The sequence below is a fragment of the Manis pentadactyla genome, chromosome 2 (assembly GCF_030020395.1).
Source record: "Manis pentadactyla isolate mManPen7 chromosome 2, mManPen7.hap1, whole genome shotgun sequence".
Lineage (NCBI taxonomy): Eukaryota > Metazoa > Chordata > Mammalia > Pholidota > Manidae > Manis > Manis pentadactyla.
In genome coordinates this window covers 176,156,687-176,178,854 of record NC_080020.1, presented here as the reverse complement: position 1 = coordinate 176,178,854, position 22,168 = coordinate 176,156,687, and the positions used below count along the sequence as shown (strand labels likewise).

The 22,168-nt window shown below is 47.7% G+C and overlaps 1 protein-coding gene across 2 annotated transcripts in view; it reads right to left on the bottom strand.

The window, feature by feature from the left end:
• Nucleotides 1–335: 335 nt before the first annotated feature.
• ADD2 (adducin 2) overlaps nt 336–22,168 on the bottom strand; it is a 112,141-nt gene continuing 90,308 nt past the window's right edge. For both annotated transcript variants that reach the window (XM_036908309.2, XM_036908307.2), the window contains exons 10-16: nt 18,037–18,210; nt 13,433–13,690; nt 12,458–12,577; nt 11,478–11,567; nt 9,435–9,582; nt 7,959–8,084; nt 336–739 (exon numbers count right to left, since the gene is read on the bottom strand). In XM_036908309.2, the coding sequence (XP_036764204.2) occupies nt 432–739; nt 7,959–8,084; nt 9,435–9,582; nt 11,478–11,567; nt 12,458–12,577; nt 13,433–13,690; nt 18,037–18,210 (1,224 nt within the window). In that variant the 3' untranslated portion in view covers nt 336–431. The remainder of the gene's footprint in view (nt 740–7,958; nt 8,085–9,434; nt 9,583–11,477; nt 11,568–12,457; nt 12,578–13,432; nt 13,691–18,036; nt 18,211–22,168) is intronic.

The window sequence follows — 22,168 nt, the reverse complement described above, 5'->3', positions numbered from 1 at the left end:
ACTCCATCAGCAGGAGACTGGGTTTCTGTGCGAAGGAACGTGCTTGGGGGAAGCCCCAACCTGTCTGATTCGGTCTGAGCCCGGGAGAGTTTGCAGCCCACTTCCGGGCTCGGAAAGTGGGCAGCATCCTCACAAAGGCAGTCCACAACTAGGCAGTGTTTTGTAGTGGGAAGAGCACTGAACTGGGAGCCAGGAGCCTTGAATTCTGGTGCAGGCTCTGCCACTGACTAGCTGTGTGACCTTGGGAAAGTCACCTGATTTCTCTGGGGCAACTGTAAAATGAGGGTTTGGTCAGGTGATCTAAGTTCCCCCTTGGAGAGTGGTCCAGGGTCCTATTCTATCCTTCCTTGGCCCTGTGCTTCCAGGGATAGAGATGGGAGAAGGGAAGGGAGGAGAGAGCAGATACAGGTGGGAGCCCAAGGGTGTACGAATCAGGACTCCACTTTCTCCTTCTTTTTGCTCTTTTTCAGGAAGGATGGGGTTCGGAATTTCTTTTTCTTCTTGGAAGGAGACTTGGAAGGTGAGCCCTCTGGGGACATGGGGCCGCTGGTGACCGACTCGGTTTTGTCCTTAGAGGTGTCGACATCCGTGTCGGCATTGGTGGTCATCTGGCTCAGGCCTCTGCTGAGCGTTTCCTCCGCGGTCTGCTCCTCCTCCCTCCCGTTGACCACCACTCCTTCTGGCTGTGCTGGTTCAGGCTCTGTGGTGGCTCTGTTTGTTTCTGTCTTCTTAGCACCTTCTAGAAACAGATCAAGAGACATGACCCATAAGATCTCACCCCCATAGAAGTGAGAACTTCAATGTGGGGTTAACAGAACCATTTTTAGGCAATTCTGTAAAGTCAGCCTAGAGCAACCAGGGGGCAAGCTGACAGTGGAGGGGGGTTCTCCTCCAAACCCTGCCCTGGGAACAAGCCCCTGGCCGGTCAGTAACTCCGGGCTTTTGTCTATAATGTAAATGGGTAATGATGTTCAAACATGTCAGGAGGCCAGCTAAGGCCCAGGTGAGAGCTTTTCTAGGCGTGGAATGAGGGACAGATGCAGGCGAGGAGAGAGGTGTGGGAGGGGAGAGCAGGGTCGTGTACAGTTCAGCAGGGCATCTAAGCGTTGTTGTAACTGGTTCCGTTCCATCAGTGAAAATATGGAAATGACTTGTTTTCACATCCATTTCATTTCCTACAGCAGTGGGGAACCTAGGGGAACGCAGAGGGAGGATGGAATTCCCTGAGTGACGTGGCCGCTGTGCTTCCAAGGTAAGGAAGGATGAACCCAAAGGGGAGGTGCCGAGGTGGCCTGTTCAGCAGCCACCTGGAGGGAACCTGTGTCTGCCACCACGTTCAAGGTCAGACCTGTTTGGACTGCCACCATGATCAAGGTCAGAACTGCCCGGACCCAGCATCTGAACCCCCCTGCCACCCTTCCTCCCCGTTTCCACTCATGCCTCCCAGCTTCCATTCAAGCTTTGAGATGCCTGGATGCGGAGGGAGGAGGAGAACTTACAAAAGCACACGACGTTGAAAAGTAGAAAGGAATGTAAAGACCTAGCTCACCTACTCCCATTTCACAGGCATGAAAACAGTGAAGTAGTAATGGTGGGCTGACAGTCTCCTACACCCAGTTTAATGTTCTTTTCACTCAATGAAAATGAGAGGAGTAAGTGTGAGTGTGTGGAAGCATGTGTGAGTGTGAGCAGTGAGTGTGTGATCATGTGAGCATGAGCATGTGTATGAGTGTGAGAATGTGAGCACATGGGTGTGGGTGTGAGCATGTGTGTGTGTAAGCATGTGAGCTGTCACATCACAAGCAGAGACCCTGGCACACTCTGCTCCATAGGAATATAGGTAATGGGGAAGGTCTAGCTGGTATAACTTAACACAAGGAGGGGGTGGAGATGTAAGTTTTAGGAAACGGGGTTGTGACAGGAGTAAAGATGGAGCAATATAAGATGGGACAGAGGGGAGGAAATCTGTGGACAGTCAGAATGGGCTAGCTAAAATCTCTGGGCAAACTCTTACAGTGAGGTCTTTCCTTACTTCTGAGATTCTGAGGGCAAGCCCAAGTGCCCTTCCAGACAACCTCTGAGGACTGCCTCTCTCTCAGAACCAATGACCTTGGCCCCCAGCTCCCATTCTTCCTGCTGTCCAGCCCACGTCCTTCCATCATCCAGCTACCAAGTTATCTGACCCCCTTGACTCCTAGATTCTCCCCCAGCCCCGCACCTCCTAGTCCCTAGGTCCCCACCTGGTGGTGCTCCTGCATAAGGTATCCAGTCTGGACATGACCTTGTCTCTGTTCACTCTCCTTGCTTTGCTGCTACTCGGCCTCGTCAACCCTCTGCTCCTGGACCTCTTCCTGCCCTTACGACCTATCCCCTCTGTCTAGAGGGCCCGTCTCTCTCTCTTCTCTGTGTCCCCACCCTTCACCCCATACAATGAAGTGTTACCTCTCCCTTAAAGTCTGTCCCAAACCATCCCTGCTTCCAGGGAGAGTTTATCACTCCTTCCTTTCTGTCCCCACTATATACATTTCCACCACAGTAACTAAAACAATCACACTTCCTTGTTTATGCCTATCTCCCCAGTTGAAATTGAAATACATTTGACAAGACTGTGTCTGATAATCTATGTAAGTAGCTTGTAGTGTAACAGGGTGAAAGATCATGTGAGCATCTTGGCAGTTCTGCCTCCATAGTGTATCTCTCTCCTTCGCTGCCCTTACCTTTGGGTTAAATAGTTTCTACTCAGCCCTGCATGCAGACATGTTAATCATTAGAGGTATTTGGCTTACAGCTCAGTTTTGCAAATAATCCTCTTATCTGAAACTCGTCTTGCCTTAAAGGAGATAGGGAAGTATGTATAAAAATAATGATTGTCCTGTCAAAGATTTATAGGAACATCACGATCAGGACCTAGGTATACGAGAGTTAACTAACCGAGGACAAGGAATTTCACAGCTCTCCCTGGACCCTCGCCAGCACCCAGATGTCTGCAGTCGCCTGTCACCTCCTAACTTCAGTCCCCTCCTGCTTCCCTTTCCCTAGCATAAAAGAAGCTTGAAACAGACCCTGAATTAAGATGGTTCTCAGCCACCATCTCTTGGCCTGCTGGCTTTCTGAATAAAATCGCTTTCCTTGCTCCAACGCCTCATCTCTTGACTTACTGGCCCATTGTGCAGCGATTGGCATGAACCTGGACTCAGTAACAATAGGAGATACTCAAGATATGTTTGTGGAATCCATGAATGGCCGACTGCCTGAGCAAACAGATGGATGTGTGAATGGCTTTATTCTAAGCAAGCCACCACCACCCCTCACCTTCTTTCTTGTCTGTCCCAGCCTCAGCCTTCTATGCTGAACTAGACCCAGTTGTGTAAACAAACAGTGGCCTTGAGTCTCCGGTTCCCATTCCCCGGTCCCCATTCTCATCCTCCTAGGCTGTTGTACCTTCCACAGTTCCGCACTTCAGTCCAGACCCTCACTGCAGGCCCTTCATCTGGATGAGCCATTAGGACCTACTTCTCTAGGCTGACGCTCTCGGATGGCTTTGGTACTTGCCTTCTAGCTCCATGAACACAACTATGGATAAGAGGGGCTCCCACTTTCTGTCCAGGTGTCTGCCCTGGTGGTGACAGGTACTCCCACTCCAGGGCCCTTCATTCATGCCCTTCACCCCCACCTTCCCTGCTGTCAGCTCCTGGTCTGTGTCTTGGTTTAGGAGAGAGGCACCCAGGGTTCTTCTCACCATCCAGAAAACAAAGCCACGTGAGTGTGCCCAGGTTCTCAGACAGCTCTCACACTCTGAATTGTTTGGGGAGTAGCAGCAAGTGGAAAGTGCGGTGAGGGAAGGCGCAATGGGCCTTGGAAGAGCCATGGTCCAAACTGAGGTCACCACTCCCTCAGCTATAGGGGACAGAGACCACTGGAGGCTTCGCTTGGCCGAGAGAAGGGGCAGTAGGAAAAGGCTCCAGAAATAAGCACTTACTGGGCTTCTAGAAAGTATCAAGGATCAGCTCTGAGAGCCCAGACCCCTCCTTTGTTAACAGCTCAGGATATTTAAGGTTGGAACTACACAGAGCTCTCAACCCATCTTCAGCTATTTGACCCGGCTGGGAGGGGCCCCAGGGGCCAGGGGTAGATGGAAATTCACCTTCTATTATCCCTGAAGAAGAACCACTAGTTTTTCTCCTGGATGGGGCACTTTGGGCTCCGGGAGTAGGGGACAGGTGAAGGGGTAGGTGGAGTGGGGCAGAGCCTGGAAAATACAGGTGTCCAAGTAGGATTGCCAGGAAGCAGGGGGAGGGGAAGAGGAAATCGGGAGAGCAGGTGATCTGGAGCAAGACTGGACTTGGCAGGGTCCTCATCCAGACCCCTGTGGGTGGGGAGACAAAGGGCTGAAAGGTTTGCAGAGGCTGGAGAAAGGGAGGTGCTTCTGTGGGGAGATGCCAAGCTTGTTTGGACACTAACCTGTCAGACTTGACTTCTCACTGTCCCTCAGCCTCCAAACACTTGTCTCTCAGTCCTCCAATGCCCACCCCCTCAGCTCCTGGCCACTGCCCCTGGGCAGCCCACTCTACTCCTGTCTGCCAGTCCAAGTATTTATCTCCCCAAGGTCTGGCTCAAGCCTCACCAGACATTTGACAATGATCTTGCCCTTCTTTAAACCTACTGCCAATATACTCATTTTACATTTGTATGTGCCATTTATCTTTTATTTTTAAGAGCCCACACTGGGGTGTGGTCCCCTCCCGCCTGAACTTGGGCTGGCCCAGTGGCTTCCAGGAACCAAAAGAATACAGAGAAAGTGCCACGGAGCCTTCAGGCCAAAGGCTGCAGACGGCCTAGCAGCTTCTTCCTGTATAGTCTGGGGATCCCTGAGCTGCCACGTATAAAGTCAGACCGCCTGACGGAAGCACACACGGAGAGCCCTACAACCACATGGAGAGACACAGAGAAGCCCAGAGAGGCCCAGCCATCCCAGTGTTCCAGCCGCCCCTGCCAAGATACCTGACATGCGAGGCCACCTGGGGAGTTCCAGTTCAGTCAAGCCGCCAGATGACCGCAGTCCCAGCTGACATCAGAGAAGAACCATCCAGCTGGACCTAGTCAACTTTCAAATAACTAATTTCTCTAAGACCAGTTCTTATTATGCACCATGATTTGAACTGGCCACCCCAAAAATGAAGTGGCTTAAAATTGCAGGCAGTGTATTGTCTCTCACAGTCCCAGAACTCAGTACAGTAAGAACTAATTCACGCAAGCACACTACAAGGTCCTTTCACATTCATTAGCTCATTTCGTCCCGTTAATGCTGTGAGTTAAGAAGGGCATGGATTCATGTAATTCCCCCACTCGGCAGTGTTTTTCAGCGACTTATTTGAGAAGGATAAATTAGTAAATGCCAGAGCTGATCTTCTGATGCTGAAGTCAGGGCTCTTCCTCTGCAGGCAGAGCTGGTGCTCCTGAGGGGGCCTGGGAGGATGGGGTCAGGGGGGCAGGGACAGCAAGGAGCTAGTCAAAGAGGAGGTGATGACAGAGATGGCCAGATATGAAGGAAGATCTGGAAGGCTCTCCTTCAGAGAGGCTGATGGGGCAGGAGACAGACGAGGAGTGAGGCTGAGGTGACTCAGAGAAAGAGGATTTGAAAGCATAGTAAGAAACAGTGAAAAGGCCACCCCTGGTCCCCTGGGTGAGCTAACTGTGAATGTGCAGGTGCTGCCCGGAGGGTCAGCCCAGTCTGCCCTGAGGAGCTGGGCAGGCCATCAGACAAAGACAAAGCCCTGCAGCCCACTCCACCCCCATCACCCCAGGCAGCTACAACTCGTGCCTCACTCTGTGGGGTCTGCTCTAGGAGGTGATGCTCCCCAGCTCTGTCTGCATTGTGAGAAGGGTCTTCAGGGAAGACCTGCACTTCTCTAACAACCCAGTCAGGGTGTGCCTCTCCATAGGGGCACAGAATTGGACCAGAGAGCAGCAGGAATCCTGTGCAGTAGGAACAATGTCAGGTGGTGGGCAAGCAGTCCCCCACCCATCACACACACCCTTCCTGCCCCCTGTCCTGCTGAGTAGCAGAGGTCACTCCAAGGGGTTCCCTTGCCAGTGGCTGAAATGGAATCACCATTCCCTGTCCCACTCCCACCATGAGCCTCCCCTCCAGTCCATAATTCCCTCCTGCAGCTGGTGCACATGCCCTGAAGAATGCCAGGTGCTCTCTGCGTCCCTATGAGGCAGTTGTTCCTCAAGGCTGTTGAGGCTGTGTTCCACAGCCCTAGAAGAGGTCATGGGCCCCTTCAGCACTTCTGCATCAGGCACAGGGATGCAGCCGTGCTCCTGAAGGCCCTAAGCACTCCACCACAGGAGCGTCCAGGAGCTGGCCCCACTGCCCACGCACTGTGGGGGCTTGTGGCTTCTGGGTGAATACTGGTGTGCGTTTGTGCAGGTAAGTGTCCTGTGTGTGGCATCCTGGGGGGAAGCCTTGTCATACACAGCACATGAGGAATTGGTCATGAACTTTAGAGCCAGGAAACCTCTCAAACATGGGATTGTGAGATGCATAAGAAAATACTGGGGAGAAACGTATTTCTTTTGAAAAAGTCCTCCCTCCCCCATTGAGAGTTTTGGAGTGAGTAAACAGCCTCTCTATACTTACTACAGAGACAAGTATTCAGAATCGGAGGAAACTCCTTTGATGAAGGCACAAATGGGAAGAGAAAGGAAGACGTTGTGGAGACAGGTTGACAACACCACGATGAGACATAATGAACACAAACAGTCAGGGGATATCCACTTGGGGCTCTGGCCTCAAGCAGATGGGTTTCTTCTGGCAATGCTGGCCCTGCACTCAAGGCAGCAGTTTGCCCACGCAGGGAGCTCAGTGGGTGTGGGACTCTATCAGTATCCACATATGTAAGGGACAGGGTCCCACCAGGCCGCCAAACTGATGCTCCCTGCGTGGCAGTACAGCCCTTCCTGGAGACAGCCCCAGGGAGGAGCGTTCACGCCCAGAGGGATTCCAGGAGCTCAGTGAAGACACCTGTGTCATCTAGGTGGCATGAACTATAACAGTATTGTTATCCACCATAGGTATGTTATTAATCATTATCATAATTAGATCTTAAATTATGCTTGTACTCTTTCAAAGTATGTTTTCATCTGAAACTTCCCTTGCATATGTAAGAAACTTAAAAAGGGAAAATATTAGTAGCCCCATTGGACAAACAAGGGAATTGAGGCTTGGAGATTCTCTGATTTTTCTAAAATTAGCAGTTAAGTTGGGCCAAGACCTCAGTTCTCCAAGTAGTATCTGATGAAGTGGTTCTGACCTGGGCTACACATTAGATGCACCTGGAGGGATCTTAAAACTCCACCCCATCCTCACCCAGACCATTTAACTCAGAATGGTGGGAGTGGGGCCCAGGCAGGCATCAGGATTGCTGAAGCTCCCCAAGTTATTCCAATGTGGAGTCAAGGTTGAGAATGACATCATCAGCTTCATCTGGAGCACGCTGGAAATGCAGGGTCTCAGGTCCCATCCCAGGCCTAGAGCATCATAATCTTCATTTTAACAAGATCCCTAGGTGACCCATATGCATGCTAAAGTCTGAGAACTGGGCTAGTGCAACCAGAAAGGCCCATCAGCCAACCTAGGCTGAGTCAGAGGTGAGAAGGTTCTGGATCAATCATTAACTGAAATCATCATTGCTTAGACTGGGGCTTAAAGTCTTAAAATTTAAGACTTGTTGAAATTGCAAGGTATATCGTTAGAGCTTGTGAAGGAAACAAGTTGGAGTTTGGTAACCTCTATTTCAGATTTCCTAGAAATGGCAGAGGGGAAAGCTTTTTGGGTTGGGTTAACACCTGCTGAAATGCAGGCTCCGTATAACAGGCACACCTGCCCCGACTTCCATGCAGTCCCTGGAATGTGGGGGCACTTGCCTCCCTCCCAGCTGCTCGGCTCCACTCACCGTCTAAAGACTTGGCAGGAGAGAGCACAGGGCTCTTCGTCTCTGACTTTGCTGGACTCTGTACCGGAGAAATAGGTGCCGACCTTACAGGTGAGCCAGGCTCCTCTGTGGTGGTTTCTTTCTCTCCTGAAAACACAGAAAATCACTTCAGGATAGAGATCATGCAGAGGAGAGACGGGCAGAGAGAGTACTTTTTAAAAAATTGCTTTCTTCTGCTTGGTCCTCATTTCCTGGGCTGAAGCTAGCTGCTTCCCCTAACCTTTAGATTTCTGGCAGGAGTCAGAGTCATGGTCTGTTTCCTCCACCCAAACACATCCACGAGCGGAACGTGTCACCCCTGATGTGGACAGCAAGGCTGCAGGAGACTTACCACCTGGGATTTGATGGTGCTCCTTTATTATTTAACTGATCTAATTTACATTTATAGTCCAAATAATCCCTGGGGATAAAAAGCACCATATTTTTCTATCTATTTTCTCATTTGTGACATTAGAACTACAAGCAAGCCAGCGAGGGTTTTTCAAATGCCTGCTTTGTGCCTGGGAAGATGGTCGACTCTGGGTGGGGCCGGGGGGTTGGGTTGGGGGGGCCCTGCCCCAAGGGAGGGAAGGCTTAGCCTGGTGGACAAAACCAAGAGCTGGACTCTATGTCTCACCAAATGTGCTTAAAACAAAGAGCAGGAACAGTACAACATGGGGTGTTGGGTAGGGAGGGACAGAGGGGGCTTTTTAGCCAGAAGGGGGCTTGAGATGGAGCCTAAATGTGGTCCAGGCAACTTTGGACCAGGCTAGCAGAGAAGAGAAAGCTGCCAGGAAGGGACAAAGGCATGAACAAGGGCATCCAAGCCATCACGAGTACAAATATTTTGGAATCAACATGGAGAGATGGACTCGTCTGAAGATTCTGAAATGAAGGAGTAAGAAAAAGATGTGAAGGAATCAGCTGCTGGAGTGTTTCGATGGCCAGGCTAAAAGGTCTATACTGGGTCTGTTAGATAATCAATAATAATTATCACTATTATAATTATCTTATCATAAACATTTATCTGGAGTTTACTGACCTAAGCCATATTTACAGGCTGTTCTAACACTCTACAAGGCTTAACTCCTTTATACCTATACCTAGCTGAGAAGTCAGATGAGGCCACGAGGGCACCAGGTAACTGCCAGCCACTGAACAGTAGGGAGCATCACATGATGAGCAGCATTACACTAATAAGAATTATTACTTGGTGATGGGGCAGGAAGGTCAGATTGAGGGTATGACAGAGGAGAGAGAGAAAAGCAAGTGAAGGTTAAAATGAAAGCAAAATGAGACTGGATGGAGCCTCAGGGCCCCACCAGGTGGGAAGGCAGAGGTCCCAGGGCCACTGGCAGGAGCAAGCATTGCTGGTTGCTCTGCTCCCTCTTTGGGTACCCCCAGCTCCCCGTCCACCCTGGGAGATTCCTGAAGGACTGATGACCCGGGGTTATTTACCATCAAGTTCTAGATTCTTCCTCTCCACCTCTTTCTTGTACTCCTCCAGCTCCTGGTCAGTGAGTTGGCTGAAGGGGTTGGGCACCGTCTCCTCTGAATCATCTTTGGTATCCGCGTCACCCTTGGACATCAGCTGGCTCTCTGTGGACTGAAAGTTAACCACAGAGTGTGTGTTGCTCTCTGAATGCTGCGCTTGGGGCCCAGGCCCAAGCTTCCTTTCAGACTCGTGTGGCTGCTAGTGGTCTTGCTAGGGATAGCGTGGCATGCAGCTCCTTGGAAACAGCTCAGGGCCTCGGGGTAAGGGTTGTTCACTCCTCCCCACAGCTACCTCACCCCACAGACCCAGGTTCTTTGCAACTACCTAGAGGGATGCAGGGGATCCACCCTCTGCCCCGGAAATAAAATCAAAGGATGCTCCCAAGCAGAAGGAAGACACACCTTTATTGCAGTCCCTCCTATGGACACATGCAAGCCATCACTACACAAATACAGTCAGCAGTCCAAAGTCTTTTAGCCAAAAGCCAGCAAGCAAAGCGTTGGCTCAAGCTAGCTTCATTCCAGCCATTCCCCACCATGCCCCTCTCCACCCCCAACAGCAGCACAGGCCACAGCATACAGCAGGAAGTCATATGCAACACACACAGTGGCTTCAGTGTTCTCATTTCGAACTCTTAGTCCTGTTTTGCACACAGTCATAAATTACAGCAGGCCAAGGTACTGAGTCTCGGATCTTCAGCCTGCCAGTACTGCAAGTCCCTGGGGGATACTGGCAAAGTTAGTTTTTTACCACTTCTGTGGAACCCCCTGGCTCTGGGACCTTGCACAATCCCCTGACCCTTCTAGCCTAAGATGAAGTTCATACCCTGCAGCTTTTTCTCCTAATTCACCTTCCTCATCACGGCCTTTGAGGTGCTCCGAAGCTGAGGAGCCAAGAAGAATGAACCTGGGGGTCAGCCTAGAACAGCTGGTCTATGGCATGCACCCCAGGCTGCCTTCCCTGGCCTACCAGGCCTTCTGATGATGGGTCCTTGGGCAACTGCCAAAAAGGGGCAGCACTGGAGCACTGGGCCTACTTTTAGGAATCATGGAGCTCAAAAAAGAATCCAAGACCAGGATGCCAAGAAAAGGGGCTCCAAGGAGAGTAGTTGGGGTACATGGCAGAGTTTTTGACAATACGCTTACTGTATTGAACTCCCCCTCATCGCCAACATGATATCATGGGGCAGTTCTAATCCTTGACTCTGTGGCACATTTGATGTTCCTCATCTGCACTGAGGTGGTGGAGAAGTGGTAACAACGGTAGACCCTCCACACTCCCCATGCCCAAGGGCGCCCACCATGGGGGCTGCAGCCTGATCTAAGTCATCTCGCTTTGCTGGGCAGAGAGGAACCGTTCCTGGATTCACCCTCCCTACTGCTAAGGAAGATGCTGTGCCCACTGCTACTTGGCAGTGAGCAGCAATGATTCCAGCAGAAGCTGGAATTCTGACCTTCACTCCTTTTGCTAGGCACTAGACGAACACTGTTCTATCTCACGCACGGAAACGATTTTATACTTCCTAACTCTATGTGGGTTTATGTGGGCAACTAACTGCCCCTATAAGGGCCCAGTCCCTATTTACATGCCTACCCTGTGAACACATGAGCATCTTCCCAGAGCTATGGCTTCTTGACGATGCCCTATCCAAGTACAGGGGCCAGAAATGCTCAGGGCAGACAGGCCTAGGGAAGCTGGGAGCCACCAGCCACGCTCCTGTGATCCCGGTTTGCAGAACACTAACAGGGGGCAGAGTGGAGTTCCATGGGGAAAGCATGGAAGTTGCCGTCACTCCTGCGGCCAGGCAGGGCTGCTGCTTCTCAACCCAGTACCCACAGGGGGCAATTAGACACTGTCCCCCATCCTCACAGCAACTGTTTTGCAGCAAGAGCACCAGCGCCCAAGATGTGCATGAGGACTCAGGGGTCCTGCTGCCCAGCCCCGGGCACTGAAGACCCAGAGGGCAAACATGTGTCCCCTCCAGACAGGGGCAGCTTCTGCTGTACCGGGCTTCGGCTCTTCTCAGCAATGACGCTCGCCAGGAGCTGGGACTGAGGCCCCGCTGACTTCACATCTTGTCGGTTTTGTTCTCGAATCTGTGTGCAAAGGGAGCAGGAGAGTGAGTCAGCTGCTCAGTGTTAGGGTGTGGAGTTTGGGAGGGCATCCCAGGGCATCCTGGCATCCAACAGGGTCTGCAACTTGAGTCTCAAAAGGTCCTCTGGTGGTGTAGGAGCCTGTCCCCTGTATTTCTCACACAGTATGTCCTCCAAGGAGCAGTCTCTAAGTCTGTTTCAGAGTGAATATGTAGTTTACATAAAACACCAGGTTCTCATTAACTCTGAGAAGGTGAGAGGTACAGAGTGAAATGAGGCATAGTAGATCCTTGAGGGGGGCCCTCAAATTTGCATATTCCTAAGAAGTGCCTGTGAAATGTGTTTAAAAAATTGATTCCTGGGGCCACCCCACACCTACTGAATATGCATCTTTTGTGGGGCAGGAGGGGGGTTGGCCTAGGAATCTGCAAGCCCTGCGGCCTGACCTTCAACCACACAGTGATGCAGTGCTCCCTGAGCATAGCCCAACCCCTGGGAGGCAGTCTGTTAAGACTTAAGTTTTTAAAGTAACATTTGAAATATAAGTGAGTGAACTGTAAAGCAATGTTGAGAAATAAATCCAAAGGATTTTCAAATCTTGAAAATGAGCCAAAGAGAAAATAGCATAACATTTATAAAAACTCAATTTGTGGGCAGGATTCAGACACATGTAATATCTACAGCAAGCAGCTCTCTAAGTAAGAAGGTTGTATAGGACGACGTCAGGACAGCACTTACCACAGTGCCTGCAATACGGCCAATAAATGGTAGTTTCTTTCCTATAAGGGGCACCCAGAATGTTGGTAAGACAGGCACATCCCAGAAACTCAGCTCATTTTTGGGGGACTTCCCTTGAGGGAGAAGAGTTGGCAAGATAAGCAGCTATGACCTACCTTGTTCCTCATGTCCAGCACTTCCTGGGGGTCGGTATAGAGAGGCACAAATTGGTTTGGGTTTTCGATCCGTATTGGCATGCCACTGCTGGATTTCTCCACCTCGTCAGCCTTCATCCACTGGACACACACAAGGCCGGGTGGGTAAGGCACAGGAGTGAGGCCTGCACGGCATCCCAGGGACCCACCCCTTGAGATCGGGGCCAAGCAGCCCTCATGGAGAGGTCAGCCAGCCTGTACATAGATGTTCTCCCCTACTGAGCCTCTCTGTTGTCTGTTCTCCCAGGACAGATGGGCATCTAAAGACCCAGCTGCCCAAGAAGGCCCCCAGGCAATCAACAGTCATCCATAAAGCACCCTGGAGAGCAGGGATCAGAATCTTGGTAACAAGCAGCGAACTGTCGGCCACTTGAGCTTGGGGATTAGATGACTCACTGATTTTAATTTGCAGGGCTCTTTGCTTTTTATAATGGAGAGCCATTCTACTTGGCTGCCTTACTCACTACTTTATTAACTACTTTAATGTTAATGAAAAGCCAAAATAAGAGTCAGGGTATGAGTAGAGGGGGTGGGCAGGAAGAGGACAACTTAATAGAAATAAGTCCCCACCTACCCCCTGGGTTTGCATCAGATGTGCAGTTCAAATATTAGGTACCCATCCCCTAAACTCCCCAGAAGCCCCCTTCTGGATGCGGGAACAAGAAGCAAAACCAATTTCTCCTGGGTCTTGTGCTTCTGGGAGTGACCTTGTCTAGTCACCCTCTGGAGAAATCTGCTCCTCAGACCCAAAAGCTCAGCGCAAAGGGGCAAGAAACAGGTGATCAGAGGTGTGAGCAACTACTCCCAGATGCCCAATAGGAAGCCCAACGGGAAACTGTACCAACCCAGGCCCAGAGGAGACTTAATCTGCTCCCCCTTTTAAAGCTGCTGAACCCACACATGTAGCCATGCAGGAGCTCCCCCGGCCGCCCTTACTGTGGTCTTGGGTCGGGGGCTGCCCATGCTCCTCTGGACCTCGTCAGCCACGCTGACCCGCAGATAGGTGTTGGGGGTGTTGAGCCAGCGCGTCTTCTCCTTCTGCTGCTTCTGGGCGTGCTGCCGTAGCACGGGCACTGGGGCACCATCCTCCTCCAACACGAAGGCTGTGACCGTGGCTGGGATCTCCACCTCACTTTTGTGTTTGGTTTTCTCTTGAACGAAGGGATAGCGGTACGTGTAACCCGTTCTATAACCCTAAAAATTAGAATAACAGAACCACTTTTCGTGGGGAAAATGGTCTGCATACACACCCGCATGCCCCACATGCGATCTGCCCTGTTTTCCTGAAGGACCCAGTTTCAATGAGAATCTCCAGGACAACCCAGGCCCTGCTGCTCCTCTGGCGTATTTCAGAGCTGTTCCCAACAAGCCCTCTGACCAGGGCTGAGAAAATCCCTAGAACCTCAGGTTCTCGTGGACCAGACGGACCAAGCTCCTTACCCAAACAGAGCGCCAACTTCTCATCTGCCCCTGTAGTTCTCAACCCTGGCTGCTCACTGGAATCACCTGGCAGCTTTACAAATGCTGAAGCCTGGGCCCACCTCAGCGCTGCCGACTTCACCAGACATTGGCGAAGTCAGGGCTGTAGGATTTTCAGCTTTCCAGCTGATTCTAACCATCAGCCCTCCCTTAATTAAGATGCGGAAGCTTCTGATTATTTCCTTTTGGGAACCCTGAAATCTGATTCAAGAACATCTCTGTCTTTTAAGCAAGGAAGCCCATGTCCCACCAAGGTTATTCAGGAATCTTGGCAGATGCTGGAGCAATTCTTGCCTCTCTCTGACTTTTATTTTTTTACATTAAAATGGCATTAACATATTTTTCTGGTTATAAACAAAATGTAAGCTGCATGTAAGAAAATTAAGCACTATGGAGAAATATAAAGCATGGGTTTTATGCAAAATCTCATCCTCAGAGACAACCATTAAAAATCTTTCCAATCATCTCAAAACATGTATATATGTATGTATGTATGTAAATACATGTAATTACAGGATATATGTTAATTATATATAATGTTATATATTTATAATATATAATTCATGTTTTATAATTACATATTGCTATATAACTATGTATTATGTATACATATAAAACTATGTAGGTGGAACCATACTACACAAGCAGTTTTACAAGCTGCTTTTCTAGCTTCTCAGTGTGCTTTGGAGATTTCTTCATGTTATTGAACCTATAAATACACAAAACTTTAAACAGCTATATAGCATGCCTAGGAATGGACATATAATTGATCTAATCAATACTGGCGGACACTTTGCCATTTTCAAAATATTATAAACAACTCTGAAATGAGTATCTTTACATATTACATTTACATCTTTACATATTACTCATTCTGAAATGAGTAACTTTACATATTTACATATGTACATTTTACATATTCTCTTTAGGCAATTAAATGATTCTTTCCTTAAGATAAATTCCTAGAGTGAAATTTTCTGGGTTAAAGGGTACATTCGAAGTTTTTTGATATGTATCATATCCATCTTCCCAAAATATTGAGCCAATTTATACTTCCACCAATTGTGCTTGAGTTCCCAGTTCTTATCTCCCTTCCCCCCTGCTGAATATTGTTGAAGTTTATAAAAGAAATCTTTGTCAATCAGATGGATTAAAAGTAAAACCCGCACTTTCTTTTTGCTTTTTGATTATGAATAAAATTGGATACTTTAAATTTAATACCTACTTGAATCTCTTCCTTTGTAAACTGTGTTCTTGGTTCATTTTTCTACCAAGATGTTTACCTTTTCCACATTAATTTGTAGTCTCTTTTCTTACATTAGGATATTTTGACTGCCACAGATGTTGCAAATATTTCCCCCCATAGTTTGTCTTTTTGCTTTGTTTATGGTGGGGGGAATGGCTTATAAGAATGCACATTTTTAATTTCAATGTAACCATATCTGTCAGTATTTGGCATCATGACTTCAGACTTTCCTGCAATGCTTGACAAAGTCTCCCCCAACTCAAGAACATCAAAACTTTCAATCTATGTTTTTTAATACCTGTATGAGTTTACTTTGTATGTTTAAATTTTGGATAAATCAGCAACTTGCCTTGTGGAAAGGAATCAAACAGCAAACCACCTTAGTTTCATTTTCCCAATGGCTAGTAGTCTATCTTTTTCCCACTGCTTTGTAAGATTCCTGTTTGCCCTGTGTTAACTTCTCATATATTTGGGATCTACTTCTGGACTCTAAACTATGGCATTGATTTGCCTGCCCTGGTGCCACTCCGTTTAGTAACTACAGCTTTATCACGCTTTACCATAGTTGTGGGACACAGATTCCTAATCACTCTTTTTACAGGATTTTCTGCCATTCTGAATTTCTGATTTATTGACTAATTCAGAAGACTGACCTCTTTACCTTATGGAATATTCTGAGAATAAATTATAGCTCTTCACTGATTTCAGGTTTTCTCTGATATCTACTGGTAAAGTTTTATGATTTTCTTTAAATGGGTTCTAATTAATGTTTTATGATTTGCCACATTTGCAAATAGGATTATGTCCTCCCACTATTATGTTTTCAAATATATTATTATGTACATGTTAAGATGCAAAAAGAAGCTACTAATTTTTGTATATATTTTTATAATAGACCACTTTAAAAATTTACTCATTTCTAATATTTTTTCAGTTGACTCTTTTGGACTTATAGGCATATATCATACTTTCTATAAAGAATAGTAATTTTGTTTCCTTTGCAATATTTTTATGTCTCACTGCCTTAGACTGAGTTCCAGTATTATACCTGAACATTATTTAACAATAGTGCTGAGAGCAGGAATCATTGTTTTGTTTCGAAATTTAATGGAAATACTTGAAAGGTTTTACCATGATACTGGCTCTTATGTTAAGAAAAAATCATTTAAATTATGTTCAGTAAGTGTCCTGTCCTACTTAACAGCTATTATTTTCATAAATTGATACTAAATTCTTATCAAATACCTTTTGATATTAAAATGATAAAAAGGTTTTTATCCTTTGACTCATTAATATCATGAACTATAATTAAAAGATTTATAATATTAAACTATCCTTGAATACTAGCAATGAGCCTTCACTTGGTTGTTGGGTATTATTATTCTAAGAGTATGCTGGATATTATTTGCTAATTTTCATGCAGCACCTTTCATCAACTCAAAGTAAGATTGGTCTGAATGTGTTGTGTTCATCTGAATTGTATGGTTTGATGTCCTTTCACTCTTCTCTGAAACAATTTAAATAACATAAGAATTGTCTGTTTCTTGCAGTAGACTAACAGACACTGAGAAGTGACTAGAGGTTACCAAGGGGTAGGGGTTGGGGAGGGTGTGGGAAGACGTTGAGGGGGATAAAGGGGCACAATAATTCACAATTACAATATAAGTTGGTCACAGGGATGGTAGTACAGCATGGAGAATACAGTCAATGACTCTGTAACGTTTTTCTACATTGACGGATAGTAACCGCATTAGGGGGGTGAGGATTTAACAATATGGGTAACTGTTGAACCACTGTGTTGTATACTTGAAACCAATATAAGGTGGTATATCAAAGGTACCTCAATTAAAAAAAAAACTCCCTGAAAACAAATTGTCTGTTTCTTAAAGACATGAAAGAATTCCTGTATGAAACTATCTGGCCCTGATGCTTTATTTGGGCATAGATCTTCAGGAAACAAATGTTAAAGGGAGTTGTATTTTCATCGTGGACTGTACCTTCATCATTATAAAGTGGCCCTCATGGTCAGCCTGGTGATCTGGAGTAACTGGGGGATAAGGATAAATTACTGCAGTGACCCAGGAAACAACAAAGAAGGTCCAAGGAAGCAGCAGTGAGGAGGGGGAAATGAGTCAGATACAGAAATGTTACAAAGATAGCTTTTATCTTTCACTTTTCTGGGCAATCTAAGAAGTTACAATCTCTTCCTGCAATTAGCTCCTCATTGTACTACTTTCCTCTTGTTCCTGAATTATCTACTGCTTATATGCCACATCATCAACTAAATTATTAGTCCCTAGAAGAACAAAGAAGGATCTTAAAATTCTTTTGTATCCTTTAAAGCCCACTCTGAGGGAGATACCAGTTGATTCCTTACATGATGGATTCATTCAATCATCACAATAGATATTGTTATAATGTTGCTCACCAGGAATGAGGAAATTGGTGGTTTACAGTGTTTTCTGCATTAAAGTCATGAGACAACAAAGGCAGAACTAACTACAAAAAAGTGAACTCTTTTGTGAACAACCAGTATGTCTTATCTTCTTACCCTTCTCCAAAGAGCACTCCACAGGTATGCTGGCATCCACAACCCTTGGAAGGGGGTGGCAAAGGCCCTCATTTAAGAAAACTCAAAAACTCAAGAACTACTAGAATGACCATAAATTCTAGGTCAAATTGCCAATCAACGGGGCTTTAACAACTGAACTCTGATGATGGTGGTTCTCAGGCCCATCTAATGCCTTGTCTTGGCTGGTTCTCAGGGGCTAAGCCTTAACGGAGTGGCCTGAAAGGGCAAAGGCAGGAGACTCACCAGGTTGTCTAACATCCTCATGAGGGCCTCGAACTCATGCTCCCCCAGCCGGCTCTTCTGCAAGGGCCCAAAGGTGCTCCCTGCCCACTGCACGGAGCCCACCTCATGGGGTCGGTGCTTCTGCTCCAGGAGGATGAGGTTCTCTGCTCCCCCGGCACTGGACAGGGCAGACACCTGTGGCAAACAACAGAGAGCCCTCAGCTCGTGTGCGTGCGTGTGTGCATGTATGCACACTTACCCATGCACTTACATGTGCTCATGTGTGGAACAGAGAGTGGGGATCAGGGAAGGTTAGAAACAGAAATGTCTAGAAAACTGAGGAGTATTTGGCTTCTTCCTCCCAGAGGAAAAGCCACTCCAAATTTGGGCGTGCACTACTTCTGGGGAAAGGTTTTAGCAGTTTCTTAATTTCAGTTCTTAGAGACTATAGAGAAGGAAGAAACAGAAGTGTTAAATCTTAAGAGTATAATAGTGGAATGTGACCTGGGACACAGACCGACTTCAGATTGATTATTTCTGGAGGGTGAGATCAGAAAGGGCTTCAAAGAAACTTCAGTTCTTATCTGTAATATTTTTATTTCTTTAAGATAAAAATATCTGAAATGAAAAGACTATTAACATTTATTAATCTGAGTGACAAATAGTGAGTGTATATTATTCTCTGTGTATTTGAAATCTCTCCTATTTAAAAAAAAATGAAAGTTGAAAGAAACAGGCTGGCTTCTAGGCCAATGACTAGTGAGAATAACCTGATGGGCTGACTGGCAGGTCTAAAGGAAGAATGCATCATCCACGATGGGGTGAGTCAGTCAAGGAAACGAGAAAGGACACAGGAGCAATACTGACTGTGCGCAGCCAGGCACTGTGTGGGGGTTAGGCAGCTTTCCTCAGGGGCGTGTATTAGGGCAAGAGGTATGTGTATACAGCAGGGGATTTTACAATCATACTAGAAAACATTCCTTACTCTAACTGATCTCCTTATTTCCTAATGCCATGCTCACTCACCTAGAGGTACAGTCCATTTACTCCCTGTATCCACCACTCAGATATAACAGGTTACTGCTGGCTTCCTGGGTAAGTCCAGCTACAGAGAGAGACGGTGGTTTCAGAGTATTCTAAGTAGTGAGCCAGGTGTACTGTGTTATGCATCAATACCCTAGCATTCTGATTAATATTGACATCCCATGTAAGTCTGCTTATTGCAGTGGAATGACTCCAATTAAATAAACTTTCAGTGTTCCAGTTTTTGTGACAGTTATTTTTTTTTTTACTGAAAATGAAAGGATGCAATTTAGTTTGCTGACAAACACAGGTACAGGAACCCATGAGGATCCTAGACACACCAGAGTGTGTTAAATTCACCAGTATTTCAAATGGGCTCCTGTGAGATTTCTTGGAGGTCAGCCAGGCCCTTTCCCAAGGTGACCCCATCACCCTGTGAAAAGGTGGAAGCAAGAACACTCATTTTCCACACCCTCCTCATCTAAGACCTGTGTCCAAGTGAAGCTTCCATTTTTACCTTAAAAAGGTGACTCCTCACCCTGGCAAGAACAGAGAGCTTAGAGGTCCCAACTTGAAGTGCCAGTGCACTGAGGAGAGGTCCCAACCTGTGAACTGACCTTTCCCACCAACCCTTACTGTCCCAAAGGCAACGTAATATATGGTGTTTAAAGATAAGGTCTCAGGCATCAGACTGTCTGGTCTGAGTCCTGGCTCTGCTACTTACTCACTGTGTGACTTTGGGCAGCTATTTACTGTGTGCCTCAGTTTTCTCATCTGTATAATGAAACAGTAGTATCTACCTCCTAGAGTTATTTAAGGCAATATTTATGAAGCACTTAGAATAGTGCATAGGGAGTGCCATGTAAATGTTCATGATACATACATTCTGAGGTTTTAGCATGAAAGGCTGAGAAGCATTATCCCCTGGGAACTGGTCATTCCTGGAGGAGGAAACAGCTGCTGACATCCTTGTAAAAACTGCCTCCTCCCACCTTCCTCTTCCCCTGCCAGTTTCCATGGTGATGAGTAGCAAATGGAGAAAGCCTGAGCTTCTTTCCATCAGCCTGGAAGCTGCCTCTCCCAGCTGGGGATGACCCAGTTTCCTGGAACCCCAAACTGATGGGGAACAAAGAGAACACAGTCCCCAGAAGAACACAAGAGGTTCTTCACCTCAAACCACTAAAACAATCACAGCCATGTTAACCTGTTTGCCAAGGTCACCAAGGGGAGTACCAGGCCCGCAATGGAAACAACATCCTTGCTAGCCATTCACCCAGCAACGACCTGGCCAGTGGCTGCAATCCTAAAACATCTGCAGGTTGCCGGTACCCAGGGCCTTCCATGCCTTAACCGCCCACACCTCTGGTCTAATTGTGCCTGCTTTTCTTTCATACCTTCCAGCTTCATTTCTCCCTCTAGAAGCCTCCCTGCTGCACTAGCTGGAAAAAAGCCACTGGAACTGTTATGGGGGTTACCTGCCTCTCTCCTGTGTACTCTAACGTGGGGGTTATCCGCCTCTACTGCCTGTGCACTTTAACAAGGTCACATCAAACCAGTGACTGAAAAGAAACTGACAGCAACAGGGCCAAGAGAAGCAGCTGGAGGGCTGTCAGAGCCAGTGGCTGACAGCCCCGCCCTTTCATTCCCCTGGGGCTAGACGGCCATCCTGCCTTTGGTGAGACTTCACAGTGGCCATTCTGAGGGTCTGGCGCCTGGGAGAGGTATGCTTCACCATGTGGGGGACACATGGACATTGCCCTCCCTTCACTGTTAGGGTTTGCTGTCTTTCCAAAGAGATACAAGCTATTTTCTCACAGAAGCCTCTTCAGAAGGAAGATGGGGAGCTCTAAGAGCTCAGATGTGGGGAAGGACAGGTGGGCCTCTCAGACACTCTACCAGGCTCTAACTTCATGAGGGCCAGGGCCAGGGCGAGGGCCAGCATCACTGGCTGGGGCAGGGAGGCCCACATCAGGTACCACCTCGGTCCTGTTCTACCTTCACCACGTTCTCCTGTTCTGACCACTGCTGTTTGGGGCAGGAGGAGGGGTCACTCACCCATTTCCTCTAACATCTTTTCAACATTGTCCTCACAATTGTCTTATCAACATATGCCTTTAAAACCCACTGGGAAACACACCACTTGTAGAGCCTCCACTAGCCACGCTTATTATCCCATCCTCCCCACTCACCCAGGAGAAGGGCGGCCTTCTCCTGGGTGCTGCTCTGCCCAGACCAGCCAGGGAAGAACAGATGGTCCATCAAAAGGAGCCTGCAGAGAGCTGGTTCAGCCTCAGCACCCAGCCTCCCCCTCCGTCAGCTGAGTCCTAAAAATAAGATCATCAACACCTCTTCTTGTCTGAAAGGCCCTGTCCTAGCAAGGATGCTACAGGCCCCACATCTGCAATTGAGGAAACCTTGATCCAAGCCCACAGCCCCGAACTGGGAAGGATGGAGCCCAGTCAGCTGGGCGAGGCCCCTTGCTCACCTGAGGGCTTGCCACTCCGAAAGGACCATACACTCCTTCGGATAATGGTGGTTATCTAACATTACCTTGTTATCTGATAGAGCTATAGGGTCTGCGATTTCCTAATTCTCCTTCACCAACTCCTTTAGGGGTCGCATGGCCCTGATGCTCCACCCACCCTCCGGCCAACCCCTTACTGGTTAGGAGAACTTCATGATCAGCCACTTGGACATCACAGTGGGGCTTCCCTGAGTTCAGGCCAGCCACGTCAACACCCCACCTTGGCCTGATTTCCACTTCTCTTTCTGGACTTGACCATGGTTTGCAAACTACCCCCTCCAAACAAAAAAGGAAAAAAGACCTACCTGTGTGGTATGTAGTGACTGTGCACAATTGGTTGGAACAGGTACACCCCAGGTAAGATATGAGCCTGGCCTATTACAGTTACTCCCGCTAACTGATGGGCCCAGGCAGCTCCCTGTCCTGGACATGGACCCCAAGAGTTGGGTGTTGATTTTTAGACAGTGGTGACCAATTCTTTAAAGCTACAAAACTGATGCTAAGTGTGAAACTTTAATAGTATACGGCAGTGCTGAGGCAGAGAAATAGGGAAATAGGGCAAGGCTTTCAGATGGTGAGGCTAGCAGGACTCCCTAAATCACAGCC